This window comes from Thermobia domestica, chromosome 3 (genome assembly GCF_964235325.1).
Source record: "Thermobia domestica chromosome 3, izTheDome1.hap1.1, whole genome shotgun sequence".
In the NCBI taxonomy this organism is placed as follows: Eukaryota; Metazoa; Arthropoda; class Insecta; order Zygentoma; family Lepismatidae; genus Thermobia; species Thermobia domestica.
Genome location: NC_137456.1, coordinates 54,665,662 through 54,689,960, shown reverse-complemented (window position 1 = coordinate 54,689,960; position 24,299 = coordinate 54,665,662). Strand labels below are relative to the sequence as shown.

General features: G+C 34.7%; 1 protein-coding gene across 16 annotated transcripts in view; it reads left to right on the top strand.

The window, feature by feature from the left end:
- Rbfox1 (RNA-binding Fox protein 1) overlaps window positions 1-24,299 on the top strand; it is a 1,063,832-nt gene that overhangs the window by 935,246 nt on the left and 104,287 nt on the right. For all 16 annotated transcript variants that reach the window (XM_081750847.1, XM_081750844.1, XM_081750849.1 and 13 more), the window contains one exon: window positions 18,054-18,224. In XM_081750847.1, coding sequence (XP_081606973.1) covers window positions 18,054-18,224 — 171 coding nt within the window. The remainder of the gene's footprint in view (window positions 1-18,053; window positions 18,225-24,299) is intronic.

The following is a 24,299-nucleotide window of genomic DNA, read 5'->3' as shown; positions in this document are numbered from 1 at the left end:
GTCTATACAGCAATTAGTATTGCGTGAAACTTCACTGATATTCTCTAGCAGTTACAAAACAGGCAAAGTTCTGTAACTTTTTAAGAATGTATTTTTTTCATTACTGCATTTTAGATAACGTCTTATTTACTCAGAAACTAGTGTCTTACTGTTGCTAAAGAGTCACTTCGTTCAAAAAGTTCTGTTAATTTAAAAATCACTGCAACATTTTTTTTTTTTTTATTTGTACTTGAATGTGTGTATTAATTTTCGTTTCTAGAAGTGAAACTGGGTGAGACAGATTGCTGATCCGCTGTTTCTATCGTGTGGTGTATCCGTCATCATTCTCAACCGCGATGTGTGGTTAATGCAATATTTCTTTTGCTGTCTTGACCTCTGGCGGGACATCGATCCTTCTGTAGGTAGACCGAGCGCCGCCGGTTGATTAATTAACATGTGGGTCAGAGCACACCACATCAAAAGCATAACAAACAACGTCCGTTCTTATACGACAGGGGTTCTGGGGAAAGTGACGGCGGCAAGACAGAAATTTCTATCATATGAGGTAATTTTATACTTTCCAGTGTGTGTTTACTCTAGTCGTTAGATAAAAGCCTTTTTTTTTTTTTTTTTTTTTAATTCTCTCGTTTCATGGGAGAAAAATGCAACGAATAACGTATTTCTGTACTGATGGTTAATTAAAGCAAGTTTCACACGCACATACCGATATACCTACACAATCACATGGCAGTGTTGTGTGAATGAGTGTATTCAATACTTTTAATGTGTTTCCTTAATTTGGGGTGAATGATTATACAAGTATAAATAATTTCAGTCAAAAAATTATATTATTGTGTTTTTAGAGCCACCACCATTATTATTATTATTATTATTATTATTATTATTATTATTATTATTATTATTATTATTATTATTATTATTATTATTATTATTATTATTATTATATTAAAGATGTATAGGTTGACTGGTCTCAGTCTCATCCGCTTAAGGTAATTTTCTCAAAGGATTAATGAACAATTATAAATATTTTTAAAATTACGACATTGACATTAAAAGTGTCCAATCTTAAAACATCAAGTATTTTCGTTTATAAATTTAAAATATTTTATTTTTAATGTTTCTTTGTAAGGATTTAATGGTGTAAACAGAACTAAAGTTTACGATGCATATTATACTATTTTAGAAAGTTATTCAAATTTAGCTGATGAAAATTTAGTATCACAGTTTTTCACCCAAAATATATATTCTAAAATCCCGAGTATATAGTTCTATAATAAGCAATATGTAATAGTACGTGAATATTGGCTAAAGAAAAGAAATGCATAATCCACAGGTCCACTTTTGTCTACTTTCTGAACACTGGATAGGCTAGCATCAGAGGCCATCACTATCTTCACTTGCAAAGCTGCTCATCTTTGTATTAAAATTACAGTCCATCCTGACATAACTTACGCCTAGCGTACAGTATACTGCTTGAATTTACGCAAATGTTAATAAATTAACTAGAAATAGTATTATTTTGAAGAATTATTTTCAGCATTAACGAAGTAAATCGTACACATTATAGGTATGCGTTGTTGGGTATAATTCCGTGAATCCGTAATTTCCTCTAGTGTAAAATACTAAGTAATACTGAAAGATAGCCTCGTTTAGCGAACACCTGTATGCATAACCGCGTGTAATACGACGTAAAATTTCGAGGTTGCTATATTTATTCATTTTTTTTTTTTTCGTTGCACTTATATTTTCGGGCTTTTATGTTAACCGAGTCAGCAATGAAGTCTCTTTTAATCAACATGATGCTAGGCGAAACTTACTCTTGCGCTCATTTGTATTTGAAAGAGCAAGTCAATAAACTCTGGTAAAACAGTAAAGTATAGAGTCCATGTCACGCGATTCCATATTCCTTTCTATTATAGGCAAAGCAGGATTTCTTTGCTGCTGTACAGGTTTAAGAGAACCTAGTGATATAGATTTTAAACGTATATTATTATTATCTGAAGTCCTATAGATTTTAAACGTAGTATGGATAGCCACCGTTAAAATCACCTGAAAATGCTAACTGATTGGCTCTATTAACTAACTATGCGGAGATAATCGCTGTAGCTTCTATTACAATAAATAGATAAATAAATAAATAAAATAAAATAAATAAAATCAAATAAAAAATTCGCTTTCGTTCAAGAGTTACCGTGTAGAGTAATGGGCTTACTGTACCGGATTGTACTTTTAATATAACGTTATAAGTTACAGTGCGTGGTTTTAATAATAAGACTTTCTATACGCAGAGTTGATACCCATTTTCATAGACGACTGTGATTATAGGCTCGTTTTCTGATGGAGACATAGTTTTATCAACGCACAGGGCGTAAATCAGAGTTACCGAAGCAGTCGATCGTCGCTTACTATCAGGTAGATTACGAAACTTTTTAGGGGAAAAAAATGATAGCATGTAAAGACAAATCTTATGCACAAATCGCATGTTTTCTTTTCCTTTTTCTTTCTTTGAAAGTGAGTTTCAGTTTAAACAAACTGATTTGGAATAAAAGACGGAAAAAACTATTTCCGTGGTGAATGGCCAACATTAGTTCAGCTTCGTTATGTCAAAGGAGAAATTGCGTGTACCCTTTATGCAACACGTGTGTTACTTTTATAAAGAAATTCAATTAGGAAAAGCATTACTCCACTTTGCAAATATAACTCTACTTCTCTCCTAAAAGTGAAAAATGGGTAGTGAACGTACAGTGCTTATAGCAGTTACACGTTGGTAGACTGCCAGAGATTTTTCACAGTGTGAGGTAGATCGCTGAATCAAAAACCTTGGCCATCCCTGGCATAAATCATCTGAACAAGGATATATGCACCGAATTGGGTTATAATGAGTTTTCACCTTCCCGAAATCATCATCTTATTTGAATAATTCAACCCAACTTTAGTACACCCGTAATTTGTGCGTTATATATTCTTATGAAGAATATTGTGATATTTTGTTCTATTCTGATATACTAGTATTCTGTATCACTGAAAGCACCCATTAATGTCATTATAAAATTGCCAAGAAATACTGGCACATATCAGAACGTAAGTACTGAAGAAAATGCGAAATATCAGCTCTCTTCTTTGATAAACCATGTGGCGTCGACCAAAACAAATGCTGATCTGAAGGAAAGAAATTAAATGAAATCTTTGAGTTCTACGTCTCATGGTTATGCCGGCTAGGCTAAAGGAGACGGTGGTGATGAGAAATTTATGAAATGGTGGAATGAAGAAAGTGGAAGGAAACGGGAGAACCCGAGAAATCCCACGCACACGGTGTTTGTCACCACAAATCTAACTTGGCGCGAGCTAGAATCGAACCATGGACCCCAGGTTCACCAGAGGTGGATGTTCTACCACTGACCCACCGCGGCCCTGCTGATCTGAGGAAGCGACGCTTGCTGAATAAAGCAAGTGGGATAAGATATCCCATCGAAGTGCCTCCAAGCTTTCCTTCACTAAGTTTGGAGTGTGGTCTGATATCTCTGCAAGTTGTTCCAGATAGAGCATGATCTCCATACGCCTACACTTTAGTGATCGTAAGGAGTCGTGAAGCATGACAAATCTACCGATTTCAGCAAGGGTGTGTTCTGGTCATGAAATTTTGCTAGCCTCCATCTCTCGCAATACACGGAAAACATTTCTTGTAGGTACCATGTTGTTGTATTCCCGCTGAGTTTCGTTTCGTTGATTCTTGTTGTTTTATATTTTATGTTATTGTTACTATTTATTTCAAATAATGGTTATCGTTTGCTTTTATAGTTCTTTTAAGTACTTTTTGTGTGTGTGTGTGTGTGTGTCACTCGTTCACGGTACCTTCAATGTTTGGCGACATTGTTTGTGCACCTATGCCGTTTGACGTTTTCTCAAGTGTGTGTTCAGAAAGCAGCTTCACGAATAAAGTTTAGATTGATCTTCTTAGTTTTGCTGTGTGAATTCTAAGCTTACTGAGGAAGTTCTTGTCTCTTCCGTGATGTGGAATGGAAGGTCCTTGTCAGAACCAAGTGTATATATATATATATATATATATATATATATATATATATATATATATATATAGAACAAGCAAGGGATGACGATGCGTGAAAGGTGGGACGAGAGAGGGAGATGAAGTGCCGGATGGTGAGAGGTTTTATGGTGCACGGTGCACGAGACATCTTTTAAGTTTGTCGTGGAGGCCGTAGATGACTAACATGTTGGAGAATGGCATCCTGGATTGTGACTATGTCACATCGTGGAGATAGGGAAAATCTGTCTTCATGCTGCTAGGAAATGGTTGTGACTCTGGAATGACCTGAGATCATCCGGGCAGCTGTATTCTGGACGCTGTGTAGTGGTGCATAGTAGGAGTCTGTTCCCAAGCGGGATGTGCATAAAACATCTGCTACCTGACAGTCATGTTCCACATTCGTATTCTGGTGTCGTGGGTGAACATACTCAAACTGGGAATTCCATAGATGACTTGAAAACTGAGTAGGCTTTGGCTGCCTGCCGTAGAAAATACTCTTTGAAGCGTAATGTCCAATCTAAATGGATGCCTAGATATTAGATTCCTGGCTGAGGATGAAGTTGATTCCTTGTAGCGGGTGAAGTGCACAAGAACGGTCTTTTGTGCAGTGGTAGCGATGCGCCGATCGTTCCGAAACTTTCCTATGTATCACATATCAGGCAAACAGTTGTGATTAGTGTAAGGTCCACTTCACGAGTCGTAGCAGTCACTGGAGCAGACTTTGAATTTCAGCAGCAAATTTCTTGAAATGAAAGCAGAAAATTACAACTTTCCATAAACGCTTTTTTTCGGGGATTGGGGGTACAAAAATCTAAATTTTCAAGGAAATAAATAATTATTATTTTTGCCCCAATCTAAAGTTACACGCACATTAAAGACTATTGACAATATTATTATATATGTCTAGCGTCACTTTCCGCTGTGTTGAAATAGCACAGCTGCTGATACTTATTATTCAACACTGAGGATTCATTCATGCATCTAATATAAGCACTTAAGTACATTTATTTCTAAAGAATATACGTAGGCATATTCTTTGAATTTATTTGATTGTATTGAAAGTATCTTCCGTTTAATTTTGCACTGTTGTACTAAATATTAAATTTAATGAAACATTGAAGCACCTGGGACGTATAAAGGGTTGGATCATGGGATTCCGGACTCCTCTCTCTCCTCCGAAATCCCAACTGTTTGTAAATTGAGTCTAACTGTAGGGTTGATTTTACAAATTTTAACATAATTTATCCTCATATTGAATTTGAACTACCCTCGAAACAAATTCCTGCATACGTGCGTGGAAACACACTAATTATGTACTACCAGAACGTAGTTATTTATTATTAATAAAGAAATTGGTTTATTTAATATGTTACAATTGAGCCCTCGTCTTTAATATTATGTTATGCCCTTCTTGTAAGTCATGGAATCAAACAAACCTTCGCGTAGATAGTAATTTGAAGGTTGTGGACAAGCAAATAAAAGGGAAAGAAAGGTTTTAGTCTCTCTCTCTCTCATCTCATAATGGTGTGTTTGTTATTTTTAGTTTTCGTGCAGCGAGCGAAGAGAAGAATCGTGTTCGTTGACAGCCGAGCGTTCAATTGGATCTCTTCACTAAAGTGTGAGTTTCCGTCACGCTTCTAATTACGTTGTAGGTTGAGCTGCTTGAAAGAGTCACGTCTCTCCTCCTCTCCTAATATCTCGTCTCCAGGACACACACACACACACACACACACACATATATATATATATATATATATATATATATATATATATATATATATATATATATATATATATATATATATAATCCTATACTTCGAAATCTTTGGCGTTTTTGCAAATTGTAAAAGAAAAAGTTGTCAGTAGCAAATTTATTGCAATAATTGATCAAGCAGCTTCATATTATTGCATTGAAAGTGGAAAAGATGTCTATCTCATAAGGAAAAATGAACTAATTCAGCTTCCCTATATACTTTATGATAGTAAGTGAAATAACAGCTGGGAATCCTTTTAAATATCCATCTAACCTTCTAAAATGTGATTGCATATGTATAGTAGACTTTGCAAACATTATTATTTAGAAAAAAATGTAATAATTGTTCTGATTTCTCGAATCGCTTTAAAATATATTCCATGTTATGAAGCTACTGTATTCAGAACTGTTTTTCATTTAATATCGTGAATCACCGGCAGAACTTGTGCTGCATACCATATGTATTATGTAGTAGTGGATATTACCTACACAACGTTACACCGTACTACCACTGTGGCTAAAACATAATATATTGACGCACGAGTTCTGTAAAATTGTGAAAAAAAAATGCAATTGCTTTGAGACATACAAAAAAAAAAAAAAAGTTCTTGGGAGCTTACCTGAAAATGAATTTAATAGATTTCGGGTTGGCAAAGAGAAATTGATATCCAGTGTCTCAGATAAAACTAAAATTTCGATTTGTGTTTGATATTACTTTTCAATATGACGTTTCTTCTGTTTGTACAGGAATAAGTTGAATATTGAATCAGATTTAAGACAGAGCTAAGTGAATTAAACCAAGCACTAAGAAGTTGTGTTGATCTAAATACGCACAATGTTTATAGTTAAGAAAGAATTGAATTCTGTAATATTTCTTGTTTTACATTCATTGTTTATCCCGTCGATGTGTTCATTTAAAACCGAAGTAATATAATGAGAAATATGTCTTGCTCATAGCTTTATTTAAATGTTTAAAAATGTGTTCATTTTAATAAACAGTCCATTGAGTATATTCAAAGAATGGTTTCTTTTTGAGAGTATAACTGCATTAAAAAGAAAGAAAAGAAAAACAATGGTAAACCAATATTACTTATATTAAACATGATGGTACGCCAGTAGAAACGGTTGAAAATCCCTGGTCTGGAAAAAGTCGTAAAGAAACAAAAACTATCAGAGTTTCAAGAAAAGAAATGAAATGCTGTCTTGTATCGGAGAAGTTTATAATACGTACGTTGTAAAATGTAAATATTAATATACATCTTAGTATAAGCTGTAAGTTTACCGGCATATTTTTTATCGTATCACGTACCGAGTGCAAGAATATTGGTTCATATTAACACACTACTGTGTACTGAACCGCAAAAGGAAACCAGTCCTAGTGACCACTGATCCCGGAATCTTTAATGTATGGATCGTAACAAACGCTGTTTAAGTTGAACAGAAACTACTGCTACATACATTTCAAGATAATATTGTGAATCTTAGATGCCAGGTTTGTTGAAAATCGAAATAATGTGCTTGGTAATGTACTTAAGACTATGTTTTGTACTTGGACTTCGATGTCTGCTTAATTTGACGTTTCAGCGTCTCTTCAGCAGCGTGACTGTATGAGACATGGACTACATTTTAATGTGAAATCAAAATCATGTAATCGTCCACCGAACCAGAAATCAAGCGAATCCAGGTGCAGAAGACTTGTTTGCTTAACAAATTCCCGATAGAGCTGGTTTTGGAATTAGGTATTACTGATATTGACATTTATTTCAAAGGCACTTCATTACTCGAGCTTTTTGTAATTAAAACTAACTCACCATCTACTGATCACGTCTCGTTTGATGTACACATTTTAGAAAGTTCTCTACTCAAACTCATAGCATAATTTTAGGCGTAGCAGAGACTTATTTTCGTTTCTTTGTTTCCGTCCTTCGCCATAAGCCTCATTTACAGAATATTGTGAGTAGGTTTTTGAATAGAACGCTTTTACAACAAAACTTTTACCAACATTTCAATGGGAGAACATTTCAGTATTCTGTAGTCGTACGTCCAGGATCATCCATATTCTACCGACTAGTATTTTCATTTTCTCTAGATTGTGCGACTGCTTGGACTGGTCTTTTCATTCTAATGCGGGTGCATTGTTCGCCGTCGTATGCGTGTCTGTTGCGTATTTCATCCAAAATGTGTGTGTGTGTTCATTGTGAATGTGTTTGATGTCGGAGAAACGACTCTAACTTCGTGCCTTTTGATCGCAAGATTTAAAAGAGCGTAACCCACTGCAGTTCTTGTTTCTTCAATACAAACGAGAAAGATTATTTCAGAACTTGTGAAGTCGTGTTACTTCCTATATTTGATTTAGAAGATAGATTCGGTTAGTTCCAAAGTTCACGTTTTACTCAGAACTGTAGATGTCGCGATACAGTGTTGATTCCAGATCCGATTATTGTTAACTGAAGGTTTTCTCCATTTTGCTTTAACATTTTTTTAAGAACCTCTCTCTTTTTTCTTTTCTTTATTATTTATTTCTGTAGGTGAGCGATTCTTAAACAGCGCTCCGCAGATCCATGGAGGCCTGTAAGTGTGTAGTGCAGTAGCGTACGCAGGAATTTATTTCAGGGGGAATCCAAACTCAATATGAGGGTATTTTATATTAAAATTCCCAAAATTGTCCCTAAAATTAGGCTAAATTTACACAAAAGTCGACATTTCGGGGGGTCCGGATCCCCAGGACCCACCCCCTGCGTACGTCCCTGGTATAGTGGGGGATTGAAAGTGAAACTAAATTTCATTTAACTTAATTGTGAAGTATGTTGTGTAATATAATAGTGACTTTTTTTTTTGTTATCAATGAAGCTGTTTTTGTCAGTCTTTATAGGTAAGCACTAAACTTGATAATCACTCCCCATTGGTGTGCTTGCTAGCTCGCGTTCCTTTGGTGTACAGGATCTCGGGTTCATTTCCTGATGGGAAAGCTTTGAAATTTGAACTCATTACGGCGGTTCGGATTCTACATTAAACTATAGGTTCAAGTTCAGAAAATTCGAGAGTGGTACAATTTGTACAGTTAAAACTGAGTAGATTGTATACATACAAATATTTTCTTCCCTTCTATTTAAAGGAATGGTAAGGGTCCGGCATAATGCACATCGTAGTAAAGGGTCCTCGAAATCACGAAGTTCAAGAACCGCTGCAGTACGTCATATTTGATCGGTACAAAACATGAAAACAAAAATATTTTTCTTTTTCCGAACTTTGCTCTGAATTTGCTTTCTTTTATTTTGTGTAGGACGCTCCCCTCCCTCGGCAATTTTCTTGTATTTTAGTGAAAACCGTAAAGGCAATTAATAAGAACACCAAAATATTCACAAAGTGAGACAAATAATAACTGCAGAATAGTATTGAATGGAGTATTCTAATAACTGTTCACAGACCTTTTATATTCAATGTTTGAAACTTTGTGGTCTTCCATACACTTAAATCCGAAGTTATATACATACTCGAGTAATTTCGGTTGTTATTAGCATTCACGACTGGCACCTGGAATATTTTAAGTTCAAATCTCAGGGATGGTCAGATTAACAAAGAGTTCTGTACAATTTGTCATTTGTTCCACCATCCGGATGCTGAGATGGTACCTTTTAAACTGTGGCGGATCTAGCCCAGGGCCAAATCCGGATAGTGGCTAGGACCCCCTCCGAGTTTTTTTGAGTGAAAAATAATTGAAGCTATGGTTTATATATTTTTGAAAGTTTATAGTAAACTCATTATATACCTATCATAGTCTGGGTTCTAGCAGGCCTGCCCCAGTTTTTACCTTCTAGATTCATCACTGCTATTCAATAAATAGATTTAGTCATGTTCTTTTCCAAACATTTCTGCGCATCTTTTAGTTGTTTAATATTTTCAACATAAAAAGGTATTTCCCGTTATATGTATCAGTAGATAGATATCAGTGAATTGAACAAAATGCTAATGGGTGAATGTGAATCCTCAAGCGTAGTTTTCGAGAAATGCCGAGAAAAAAGAGCTTTCGTAAATCTAAAAAAAAATAATGTAAACGGTAACCACACCACCTTTTAAGATGAAACTTGTATTTACGAGGGATGGCCAAAATTTTCGGGATTTTTTTAAATTTCGGAATTTCCCTGGAATTTTCTAAATTCCAGAATTTTCTAGATTTTAATTTCCGGATTTTGGAAAGAAAAAGTTCCGGAATTGGCCATCCCTAATATTTGCCTTTTTTAAGTCTCATTATTACATCAAGAAGATGACAGTACACAGTATGCTTATTAGATATAACCCAAAATTATTGTTAAAAGTTAAATGTTGATTTTACTATAAAATCATGTAAAGATGAGGCATATATATATATATATATATATATATATATATATATATATATATATATATATATATGAACAAAGATGATATTGGACCTAATGAAAGTGAGATGTTTGAGTGTAAATTCTCATGAGTAATTTTCGAAAAAAAAAAGATGAAAAATAATATTCTTTATGACTGAAAACATCTTTTCCTTTCGGTAAAAATTAATTTTTTATTCTGCTGTAACACGTTGTTTATTTATTTAATGTAAATGTAAAAAAAAAAAAAATCCCAAACGACGATACATTTTCCTAATGGTGATACACGTACTACATATAAACATTCATCATCATAGGTAGTATTCTGCCATTGTTGGCAGGTCACTTGCTGCAACTGAGAAGCTTCCATGTTTCACGGCCTTCCGCTAACTTCTTCGTCTTCACGAACGATTTCTCTGTTTTGATATCGTCCATTAATTGCATTCTTATTCGCCCCCTCCCTCTCTTTCCTGCCATCATACCCTCTAGCTCGTTCCTGATAATACAGTTCCTATTTAGCCAATATCCCAATCAGTTTTTCTTCCTCTTCTTAATAATATCTAAAATTGTTCTGTTCCTTTCCACCATTTCTAACACCCTCTTATTCATTTTCCTCTCGTCCTAGCTAATTCTTTCCATTTTTCTCCACACCTGCATTTCGAAAGCTTCGTCTTTTTCATCAATTTTGGGGAATGTTCATGTTTTTGCCCCATAGAGCACACTACTCCATGCAAAGCACTTTATAAGTCTTTTTCTCAACTCTTCATTCAAGATCACACAAAATAATATTTTCTTTCTTTTAAAGGCTCATTTCGCTATTCCTATCCTTGCGTTTATTTTCGGTTCATACTTCATATCATCACTAATAATAAGAAATTTATAAACACTAGCAAGCGGATATTAGGAGAATATTCAAAGTGTTACGTACTCATTTGTATGAATGAAAAAAATATTACGAAAAGAGATTTAAAAAGAAATACTTTAACAAGAATCTATCGACAGAAGCATGTAACATATATTTAAATCAATGTCTATTCCTTCGAAAACTTTAATTCAAGAGATTACGTTTTGAGCCATTTTTACTGAATGTTCTATTTAAACTGTCTCCCGTTCTTGTTTCCTATAGCATTACCATTCGATCACTTTTATTCAGACAATGTTGAATATAATTCTTTTTTTTTTTTTTTAATCCGTTCTTATGTTGAAACTTTTATCTTCCTTTCATTTTTGCTGAACTTCAAAAGCAATTTTTTTCTCCATTTGTTAAGCTCAGTAGATTACTGCTTCCTGATCATTTTCTGGCTTTCGCATTTATCCTTTTGTTTCTTTTTTTTTCCTTTTATTTTTGAGTCCTTAACGATTATTTGAAAAACTTTATTTTTCTTCGTCTTCTATATACCAAGTTCTTAAGTAGTTCTTGCTGATACTTCTTTTTCTCGTCTTTGAATTATTAAAGAACAAGTGAAGTGAGCAGAAAACGTTTTAACCGCTGTCTCTCGATGGAAAGAACAACTTTCTGCTGTTTTCCTTTTAAGATTGTCTTTTTATGTATCCCCAATATATATATTTTTTCTTTTGTACGACTTCCACAACTGCAGTGCAGAACTGTTCAAACTAATTTCAGATTCATATTACTTTGTTTAGCTATCGGTTTTTTGAGGCTGATTTAACAAATTCAAAACTACTGTAATGACGTCGTATCTTTTTATTTATTTATTTACAGTAATTGAGCTTGGAAATTAATAGAAGCGAATGAAATTATGTGATGTTAGAGTATATGAAATAATGTCTTGTTTTTGTGTTCTTTCTGAAAGCAAGGGAGCACAATAGAGGTCTGCACGCGCTGGAATTTTTAGCCGGGTCTGGCCCGGCCTGGCCCGTGAATTTATAATGAGACGACCCGAGTCCTAAATATGTTTTAGCCTTTAAGCCCGAGCTCGGCCGATTGTATTTTTTATTCTCACCAATTAGAGGTTTAATTTTGCAGTTGTGCTTTAAAAGTTCTCCAGAAAGAACCGCCCGATAAATATCATTGTACAGTATATTTACACAGTTAGACCCAAAAAGACCTGAGAAATATGGTTGTATATATAAAAATGTGCGGCCCACGGGCTCGGCTAGAGCACAAAGGGAGATAGCTCGTGTCTAGTGCGAGAGGACCATGGTTCACCATGTGATGGTTTGTGATGGACAAATTTCTGCATTATTCTACAAATTATTGGAATCGCAATGTGGTATTTATACCTTGCACTGTTAGTATGTTCTTGCATTAAGTAACTTTTGAACGAAAGCAAATTTGTGAATTTTGTTCTTTTTTTTTTTCAGCAGACAACTAGAACGATTATCTCCCCCGAACACTTTGACCGCCATCCCTAATTTTGAAATTTTGCCATTCACGCCATGCATGTTAAAATGAAAATAAATAAAACGTTTAGCGTATAAAAGTTCTCAGCAAGTACCTATAATTTTTTCTCCGGACCATGCGTGATGCAGTCATGCTCCACGCCCGGCCGGTCAACCTGAACGGAATTATAAGCCTACAGTTATGACCATCGGTCTTATACATGTATCCAAATGAAACCTTCAATTATAATTCTTCAAACGCCGGTCACACATGACAGACGCGGCTTGAGCGAAAAGTTCTATGCCGGTCCCAGATGACCCCCATGGCAGACAAAGTGTGAGTCGATCCGTTAACACTTTCACGTTTAAGGGTGACTAACATGATGTATAGTTTAAAATGAACATTTCCTAGCTTATTTGCAACCTGTACGGCATCAAAGGACTGGCGGTTGCCTATGAAAAAGGATATTTAGCTTTTCGTACGAAAAAAAACTTGAATTAAAGACTTGCTGTTAAGTGCTACCTTATAATTGTTGCACTTATTTTATTTTTTAATACGTTTATGCCCTAGTTAGATATTCATTCTTCGTTATATGCTAGGTTGTGCTTCTAAGCAATAGTATTTTCTATTTTGTGATACTTGCTCACAATTTACTATCTTTTGTCTCTATTGTTACAGTAACTTTTGTTTCTCTCTCTCTCTCTCTCTCTCTTCTTTATTTGATTTTGTTCTCTTGTTTATTTGTCATTATATTTCCTGGGCTATTGATTTCAGCTGATTTATTAAAGAATTTGGTTCCTAGTTACCAATATCAAACTATTTTCGTGCTCTTAACCACTTATTATTTTAATATTCTTCAATTATTCAGCCTACGAAATACAACTACTTGACCCATAAAATAAATGGACAGTTAGAAGTTTAGGATGTTTTGTCATTCCAAGTCAGACTACAGTATGTGCTAGAGGATATATCACCTACAGCCCTCCTGATTTTCCTAACAAGTAAACCTTACGTTTGGGTGAATCGAGTTGCTGACTGAGACACACATGAAAAAGTAGTACTAAATGTGATTAGTATTTCAGTGAAGTTTTAGGTGCGAAGCTCCAGGGGTTTAGGAGATACAGCTACCAGAACATCACATGGAAGTACAGAATAGTCTTCATACAGTTGGAGGTAAAAGCTCTGTAAGACCTCTTGTAACGACAAAAAGGTGCATAACAAATATATGGGTACATATTAGGACTAGGGGGAAGTTATATAGTAAGGGTATATCTGACGGCGGCCATCTTGAAATCCGCCATTTTGAATTAAGGTTAAGTTTTTAAAATAGGAATAGGGTCATGTGATACATGATTTAAGACTCAAATTTAATCAGAAGAACAATGGTGACGTTAATTTTGATTTACGCGCAATTTGTTAAATGTTACAGGGAAATTAAATATTGTTGCAGCATATGTATTAGTTCTTTACCCCACCTTGTAAATTTTGTTTTAATGATAATAATTAAATAAAAAGCAGGTGGATAAATATTAGGTCTATGGTAAGAGTTGCCTTGATGGCGGCCATGTTCAAATCCGCCATTTTGAATCAGACAAAAGTTTTAAACAAAACGCATAACAGTGACACCTTATTAATAGCAAATTTTACCATAACCATTTTTAACAATTTTTGCTTTATCATTAACCAGCACAAAGTTAAATGGATCGCTTCTTACGACTACTGCTTTGACGGAATTGTTAACGACAAATGTGTCAAGTGTAACTCGATTGCCTGTGTCAGGTGTGCTCACTGTGAGCAGAGCATTTGTGCAAGTCATGCACTCTTTTCTGAACTACATATTGATTGTACTAATTAAGGACTTTTCTGGAAAACACCAAAGACGCAAGTTCAATTATGACTCAGTTCCACTTTGGTCATTTTTATTTAAATTAGCAACTTGTTTATGCGATAACAAATGCTGGTTAATGATAAAGCAAAAATGGTTATACCGTTGGATTTATGGTAAAATTTGCTATTAATAAGGTGTCACTGTTATGCGTTTTGTTTAAAACTTTTGTCTGATTCAAAATGGCGGATTTGAACATGGCCGCCATCAAGGCAACTCTTACCATAGACCTAATATTTATCCATCGGCTTTTTATTTAATTATTATCATTAAAACAAAATTTACAAGGTGGGGTAAAGGACTAATATATATGCTGCAACAATATTTAATTTCCCTGTAACTTTTTACCAATTGCGCGTAAATCAAAATTAACGTCACCATTGTTCTTCTGATTAAATTTGCGCCTTAAATCATGTATCACATGACCCTATTCCTATTTTAAAAACTTAACCTTAATTCAAAATGGCGGATTTCAAGATGGCCGCCGTCAGGTATACCCTTACTATATGACTTCCCCCTAGTCCTAATATGTACCCATATATTTGTTATTTATCTTTTGTCGTTACAAGAGGTCTTTCAGAGCTTTTACCACCAACTGTATGAAGACTATTCTGTACTTCCATGTGATGTTCTGGTAGCTGTATCTCCTAAACCCCTGGAGCTTCGCACCTAAAACTTCACTGAAATACTGACAACATTTAGTACTACTTTCTCATATGTGTCTCAGTCAGCAACTCGATTCACCCAAACGTAAGGTTTACTTGTAAGTATTTTTTCATCTTCCTTCGAGTGATCTTTTTTAAAGAATGATTTGCCCACCATGAAGTGGTTGTGTATGGCGATGAAAGAAGTTACCGAGGTCATTTCTGTTTTTGGCGTATGAAAATAATTTGATATTATTTTTCTTACTGTACATAAGTGGAAAATAGAAGCAAACACTGCGGCATATTTAAAATGTCTATGATTACGGTGATAATTGTACCAAGAAATATACATCTTGATTTACCAAAGAATAATACTTGGGATATCTTCTTTCAGCAGATAATTGATAAAACTGCAATTTATTTGTTTTAAAATGCATAATGTATACCTTGTTATGAAAGGTATTTTATGGAGCAAAAATTCCAATTCTATAGTGAAAAAAATTAAGTAAACTGTAATTTTTGTATAGAATTTGTCTTTGTTTGGTAACAAATAAATTAGTCCTTGAATATCTAATAATCTGATCATTAGGTTTAATAGTGTCTCTACGCGTACAACAATCGCGGTCCTTTGGTATTACCAAGAAATAAAATAAACCCCGGAGAACTATACTCTAGTATTCTCCTAATTATTGCAATACCATTGTAACTTTCACAATATGAAGCTAGTTATCAGACACTTCATTCAACCTTGTTCAAATATACGTATTTCAATAAGACAAAACGTATAAAAAGTTACCCTTAGTTCAGCAACGTTCCATTACAAACATCACATGAATGACGAATATGCTTATATATATATATATATATATATATATATATATATATATATATATATATATATATATATATATATATATATATATATATATATATATATATATACGCGATGAAGTATATTTTCAGTGAAATGTTTTAATGAATGTTACATACTTATGAAACATTTAGTGCATCATTTCTAAATTTTTGCGAATGTTAACGGTACTCTATATGTATATTTCCATTTAACATGATATCCGAAATATCACATATTCTACTGAAGGCAGAAACCATGCATTGCGTGCCAACAGCGAGAATGTAGTTCCGTATGTATCTGCATCGATAAAGGTGTGTAAATAAATTTTGTTTCCAAGACTTTTAGCACATCTTGTAACGGAGCTAGAATTCCTTTCCATAGTAGCCTACTTGCACAGTATAATCTTTTCGAACCTCAGGGCACGTGTCTTAGAGTTTGTAGTACATTGTTGGTAACAGGAGGCCAGCTTCAGATTTAAAACTATCAATAGATTTCTCTTAGATCATGTGAGAGTGAAGGTTCGTAGGAATTTACACCATGTTCATTATACTACACTGCGTATCGAAAATAAAAATCAATTGGTTTTGTGATTCATGTCACCGATGGAACAAAATTTGCATAATTCCCCAGTGGTAAGTGACATTTCAATCACAAATATCATTGGATACATGATATATATATATATATATATATATATATATATATATATATATATATATATATATATATATATATATATATATATATATATATATAAAATATGGAGAGAAAGATTTGTAGTAGCTTACAAAATAAAATTGAACTGTCATGGACAATTCATTTTATCTACAAGCAGCTGTCAACAACGATAAGCGTCATAGATTTATCATACTGCGAGTGAGATGCGTATATATAAAACAACTTTAAAAAAAATAATATAAAATTTTGTTCAGTCTTCTTTATATAGGCCATATTCTCGTAACTGTCCATACGAAATTTTAATACAGCTTGAAGTAGATCTCAGCAGCCAAAAGAAAGTTTACTTTGTTTGATTTAGTTACATGTGTGGTTAAGAATGCAGGAAATTACTAGTAGAACTTGGATAGCCAGGTTCATGTATATCTCCCACCCACAGTGAAACCTCCATAATATGGACAGTTTTTTTTTTTTTTTTTTTAATGTCTGCAAAAAATGTATATGTATTATTATGGGGAAGAATTCTCCCTTTTACGGACAGTTTAGTTTTTACTCCAACATTTTTAGTAATCTCTCAGTAACTGATAGGAATTACTTTCTCTTCATGGGTGAAAATGAAGCCCTCCAGTTGATCCAGAAATTAGAAGCAAATTACGAACTGAGACTGATGTAAGCATGATTTACACGACAAAGAAGTATTGCAGACTTCTTCGTAAGAAATGCTTAAACCGTCATGATTAATGAGTTCTATCCATGTTTCAGTATTTAATAATAATTTTGTATGTTCTTGTTTCGTTATGTAATCTTAGTTCAGTCAGTATGCGCATTACATGATTTTCCCAAGGGATGCCACATACCGGAGTACAAGAACCACGCATACAGTTTTGTAGTATACCTCCTTATAATCACATCTCCCAGTAATACTTTCGCTTCCTTCCAGAGGAGAATTTTCTCGTAACTCTTGCAGTAATCCGAACATTGTATACAATATTTCGATATTAGCCTGTACAGTATTTGTACTTACAGCTAATATATTTACTGTATAATGTATACAGTTAAATAACATAAGCTCTGAATAATTAAATTTGTATCCTCCGTAACGGACACCTAACATTTACGGACAGATAATCATGTTCCATCGGTGTCCACTATTCAGAGGTTTTACTGTAGTAACAAAGTAATGACAAGAGCTGAATCTTCTACAAGTTCTCATAGAGCTTGTAGAACTAACAGTTCAGAATGTCATCGGTAATTAGTCAATTTGTTATTCTAGAAGATAATGCTGCTGGAATTGTACTTGTATGTTTGAAATATGATGGTTTTTGACCTTGTTAGTTTTCCAAAACCAACTAAATTGGGTGCTATGGAAACAAGCGAAGGTTGTGTAGATTAAATACTAGATAATTTAACTAATACTAGATAATCTACATAAATCTTAATTAAATACTAGATAATTTAACTTTAATAATGCAATTTTGTTTGTTTTTATATTTTAGCACATGGTTCAGACAGGGATGGCTACACCATACACGACGCAGTACACACAAAATGGAGAAGCAGGTCCTCCGAAAGCTACAGAACCAGGGAAAGAAGGGCCTCCTACAGGGCCTCCATTTTCACCGCCAACAGTCACAGCAAACGGTGTAGAGCAGCAGACAGTGAGTATCGTAAGTATCCACATTTTTTTTCTTTTTCATTCATTTTGCATTTCTTGTCCACTCCATCACAACATTGTGGAATCGTCTGTTCAGAAATGTCTTCATGGGAATACATGCGTAGTCTCCACTGACTTTCGTGTGCGTAGTTTTAAGTTTGATTACCAGTGAAGCACAGAATGTTTGGAGTTCAAGCAGCTTGACGGCAGTTAGGAAGCTTGTTTTTGAAACTGAGTAAAGTAACATGTCGTATGCTCGACCGAACTTAAATACGTAATAATCTTCGTGCGAATATCTAAATTTCTTGTACTCTGATTAAATTAAATGAAATTTCTAGTTTAACATCCCGCGGTTAAAGGAGACAGCTGATTGTAAAAGGTGAATTATAATGAAGTAATTGGTAGAATAAAATGGAGGACGAAACGGGGAGTCCGAGATACCCACAGACACGATCCGCTACAAACTTACCCTGGGATTGAACCAACGACTCTTTAGCATCAGAGGTGAACGTGCTGATTTTTGAGCTGAGCGAAGCGAAGCTCTTATACTCGGGTTAGCCGTTTGGTTGTCCGCGAACTCCTCCTAGACCGTTTGGCCGATCTCAACCAAACTTAGCACGCTGATAGAGTATGTCGTGCTGAGTGACAACATAGGTCAAAATCAAAAATCCGATGTACCATCGAGGAATAATGACCGAAAAACGCTTCCTCCTAGACCGTTTGGCCGATCTCAACCAAACTTAGCACGCTGATAGAGTATGTCGTGCTGAGTGACAACATAGGTCAAAATCAAAAATCCGATGTACCATCGAGGAATAATGACCGAAAAACGCTTCCTCCTAGACCGTTTGGCCGATCTCAAGAAAACTTAGCACGCTGATAGAGTATGTCGTGCTGAGTGACAACATAGGTCGAAATCAAAAATCCGATGTATCATCGAGGAATAATCACCGAAAAACGCTTGCATAGACTTAACATGGGGAAAAAGTTTTCACGCGATTTTTTTGTCAACAATTAAAAATGGCATTTATTATTGCATAATGGCCAGGAATGATTACGTAGTTTAAGCTCGCTCAGCTCATTTCATTGCAATCGGGTACATCCATTGCATTCCTAGTTTAAAATTTGATTTGAGTTTAATGTCCCATTTAGCAACGAGGCTATATGAGACGTGAACCTGCAGCTTTACGTGGGATCCGAACCTGGGTATTCCGCAGCAAAGCCGCGTAATCTATTCACATAATCACGAGAGAGCTGTTGAACTCTGATGTTATGCTATACATGATTGAAAAACGAATATTTTGGTTTTCAAAATGAATGTAACCGATAGACATTTTCTAAATACTCATTGTATTTTTATTAGTAAATATTGTTTGAATTGAATAAATTTAGACATTTATGGTTCGAATAGTATAATACGATATACAAAATTGACAAGAAAAGGTGGGAATGGAAGCGAATGTATTAATACGAATATTTCTCTTTACAAGCATATCTTCGACAATGAAGTCCACCTGTGATTCTAAGGAATCTCTGAGCTAATAGTAGATCTGAATAAAATTGAAATGTTTCATTTTAAAATTACCTTACTTATGAAATGTATAGCCTTCAGTGCGTATAGAGAATCTGTAATAACACCGCTCTAGTTCTAGGTTTTTTTTAAGTTAGTTAACTGGAATCAGCGATACCGTCCCATTTCGTACGATTGTCGTTGTCAAGCTGTTTGCAGGAGTTAACGAGGTTATGTTTAGACTAGAATCGCTCAAATTTGTTCTCTGGCGATCGAAGTTTATGCGTGGTGTGTTTGAAGAGAATCCCAGTCTGTAGTCCTCCTCATATTTACATTCAATACGAGTATATTCTGTTTTACGTTTCTTTAAATAAGTTCCTAGCTATTCCCAGTGGATTAACTGTACATATTCAGTTGTTTCTAGCAACATTGCTATAATCGGTTACACTTAATATTACAATATATTTTAAAATTTACAAGGACAGAATTTAATCACCTCATATTTCGTGGTTTGCTCTATAAATAATTGCTGAGCAGCCTTTGTCCTATGACGTCCTGGGTTCAATTACCGACGGAGATCCAGTAATTTCCCTACTTTGGACATAGTTAGGCATTACGTCGAGACGTAGTTAGGCGTTAAGTGTAATGAAAAAAGTAAAATTGATCTAGAAACAAGAAATAGCTTTTACTCTCCCCACTGGTGTAGTAGCAACCACGCGCATTTCATGCATGTGGTTCGGATTCGATTTCCGGTGGGAAGACCTTTGTAATTCGAACGCATTGCGGCGGTTCGGATTCCATCTTAATCTGTAGATCCACGTCTCATATAATCGTAGTGTCGAAAAGGGTAACAATTTCAGCCTATGAAGAAATGACTTTGAATATGAACATGTGGTAAAAGTTATAACGCCATGAAGTTATTTTACAGTTTATTAAGTGAATTGTCGTGTTAGTGTTCACTGTTGCAGTACTGGAAATTAATAAGGCATAATGTAAAGTCAGCTAAGAAACATGTTTGTCGTAGACTTCCACACATCACAGTTCAAAGTCGATACGAGGTTTAAAAAATGCATTATTTTCTAAAATCGAGCTATCTTGTATTCCCTGTGGAAGTAGTTCAAATAATCGCCAGAAGAATGCGCGTGGGCGTATGTACCATCAGTTCTAAAGTAAAATCTGGGCTTTTTGCTCAACGTTTTCATTTGGGCACTTAGCACGAATTTTATAGTCAGTCCACAAATGTCCAAATTGTATAGCTCTTAGTGGTATTACTTGACACATTTATAACAAGAGGACTTTTACTTTCACAAAATGTATATATAAAATCGATAGATCTCTTAATGGGATAGCGAGAAACTCTAATTTACCTATGTTATTGAACTTTTACAATAACAATTACGGAAATTTCAATACAGTGTTTTCAGGTCAATATTTCATAATTTTTCATTTTTTTTAAAAAATATATATTTCTTAATTCGTGTAAGCATTTGGTATTTCAGTAATAGAAAAATATACACACATTTCGAATCTTGAAGTTACATTAATTGTCTGTGTGCTCCCTAAATAAAGGACCCTAATAATTGCGGGTTTTTAATACTTTGAAAATCATTGAAAGAAAGCTTTCGTTATGTTTTTATTCATTATTTCTTTAGTTGGAGTGAGATCAATTACATCAAACTTTCAAGCGAAAAGTACTCGTGTATAACATAAAAATGAAATAAGAAAACACCAGAAAAGTTATCTTAATTACTTAAGGCTTACTTAGAAAACGTAAAGTACATCAACGAAAAATGAGATTTTTTTTTTTTAAAAAAGTAGAAACTTGTTATAATGTTTATAGCTCTTTCATTTTGACTTAATTTATTTAAATACAGTATGTTAATATATGTTCCTTGTAATAGTTAAATAAAACTAATTATTCAATAGGAAGGCGCGGTGGCTCAGTGGAAGAGCGTTCACCTCCGGTGCTTGGGGTTTCTGGTTCGATCCCAGCTCGCGCCGTGTGGACTTTATGGTGGACAAACACCGTGCTCGTGGGTTTTCTCGGGGTTCTCGCGTTTCCTCCCACTTTCTTCATTCCACCATTTCAGGCATTTCTCATTATCACCGTGTCCTTTAGCCTAACCGGCATAATCGTAGGACGTTAAACTTAAAGATTTCATTTCATTTTCCTAAAAGAAATCATTGTACCTAGGTACATTCACTTTCATGCATTAACAAAGCAAACCATGGAAAAGCGAGATCTGGTTATACATATATCCTCACGTATTAGCTATATGAAATACGTATTTGCTATATGTACGTGGAGATTAAAATATTTATGAAAATTTACATGGAGAATACTTCTCGGTTTAAAGGAAAGCATGACTGTGTACAGCGGGAGAAAACTTGTGGGTTCTTGGGATGGGAAAAGATCTAAGAAACGGCAGTGCACGCGTTAAAAGGAAGTGTTATGTGTCAAAGTGTGGTGGCGTATTGAGGTTTAACAACGTTCCTTTTAAGCATCGAGGCTATATGGGACTTGGAGCTACAGTTTAAAGTGGAATCTGAACCACCGTAATGCCTTCAATGCTCTCCTACCAGGAATCAAACCCAGGCCCCCATACACCAAAGGCGCGCTCATGTTGAATATTACATGTAATGTATATCTGTGATTTTCGATTTTAATGATAGATAAATCTAAAAGATTACTTCTCAAGTGTTGGTTCCAAGAGCTAGGCTTGCCTTTAATTTTTCCCTTCTGTTCTTTACATCGCTGAGATTCCGAGAAATAAGAAAGAGCTGGCTGACACTCCTCATGTGATAGTGAGTTATCAGGAAGTAAATGTTAACAAGAAATTAATCTTCTACAAGTCAAGAAACTTGTCTCCGTAACTCTTTGAATAGAAGTTCCCCGTCACGTTATGAAAACAGCAACTTGAGGTAGATGCGGGGTAGCATTGCAAGTTTGCCATAATAAAATAATAATAATAATAATAAATGAGAAAACTTAGAATTATTAGTTACATGACAAATTTGGAGGTAGTACAAAATCATTATTTTTTTGTGTTGTTGTGGAGTTTGCTTAGAATTTAAAGCACTCCTCAGCATCGAAAGTATTTTGACATAAGGATATATATGGTTAACTTTAGTATCCGAGCCACGTATGCCCCAATCAGACATCCAACTGAGAGTCACAGAAATCAAGGTGAGAAAATCTTTTTATGGTCATTGACGTCATCGATAACAAATTTCAGCTTGATTCTTCATGACGAATGGATGGCGGTGGCTCAGTGGTAGAGCGTTAATCTCTGGTGTGTGTGGGGTGCCTGGTTCGATCCCAGGTCGCAGCAAGTGAATTTTCTAGTGGACAAACACTGTGTGCGTGAGTTTTCTCGGGGATCTCCCGTTTCCTCCCATTTTATTCATTTCATTAATTTCTCATTACCGCCTAGTCGGCATAATCGTGGGACGTAAAACTGAAAGATTTCATTTCATTTCTTCATGACAAGATACACTCTGTACGAATGATCAGTAAGGTTATAAATAATCAATGTTAAATGTACAATTTATTAATTTGCAATCCAGGGGACTACGAGAAGTACGGTTTACATTAACAAAAACAATAGTTGTTTATTATTAATATTTAATATTACTGCAACGTTTTAACATTATAGTCATGCAATTTAACAAGAAGCAACATATTTATCATTAACTCGAGAAGCAAGTTAACAGATTTATTTTTCTAGTTCGCCCACCAACCACCTCAAACTCCGTATTATATTGATGCAGTTATTCGAAGGAGTTTCGTCATACACAACATCGCGTTGGTACAAATTATTGACTTGCAAGCAATAACTTAGATAGCGACATCTAACACCGTAAGGCCCAGACGAAGGCGTTTGCCTTTCATTATTAGGATTTACAATTCGTATGGGTTTAATCCATATACACAAGATGTATTGAAAAGAATATTGGATAAAATGTATCACTCCGACTTAACATTTTATTTATCTAACAGAATCAATACCGGTACGTGTATCTTTCTGTATGATTGCCGAAATAAGGCTCAAATTTTTCTGTGGCACAATTTTCTAGTGTTTTCATTCTGTAGGGCATTTTAACGGGAGATTTTTTCGATTACTTTTTCAATATCTCGCACCGTTTAAAAGATTTGGGCCTATTTCCTGTTGGGGTTTCTGATTCATGTATAATCAGTGTTTTCTTTCTTCTTGCATACAGTATGTAATAAGCAAATACATTACATACACAGTTAATTATAATGTCAGTGATATATGGTGTTCATTGGGCAAAGCACTCCAAACAATAAAGATTCATCTTAGCCTGGAGAAAGAAATAACGGCCATGTTTTTTTTTTTTTTTTTTTAATCAATTAGAACTGAGCAATTTACGCAAAATTTGCAATCGATCAGTGAAAATATCTTTCTAGAGCCAATGGTTTCCGAGAACTCACTGTCAAAATGATGGCCAACCAACATATAAACGTCCACCAAAATATAAACTTTCCTAACATTTACATAGATTCACGATTCAATAGTGAAGTCTTGACAAGATAGTCCACATCAATATTCGACAATA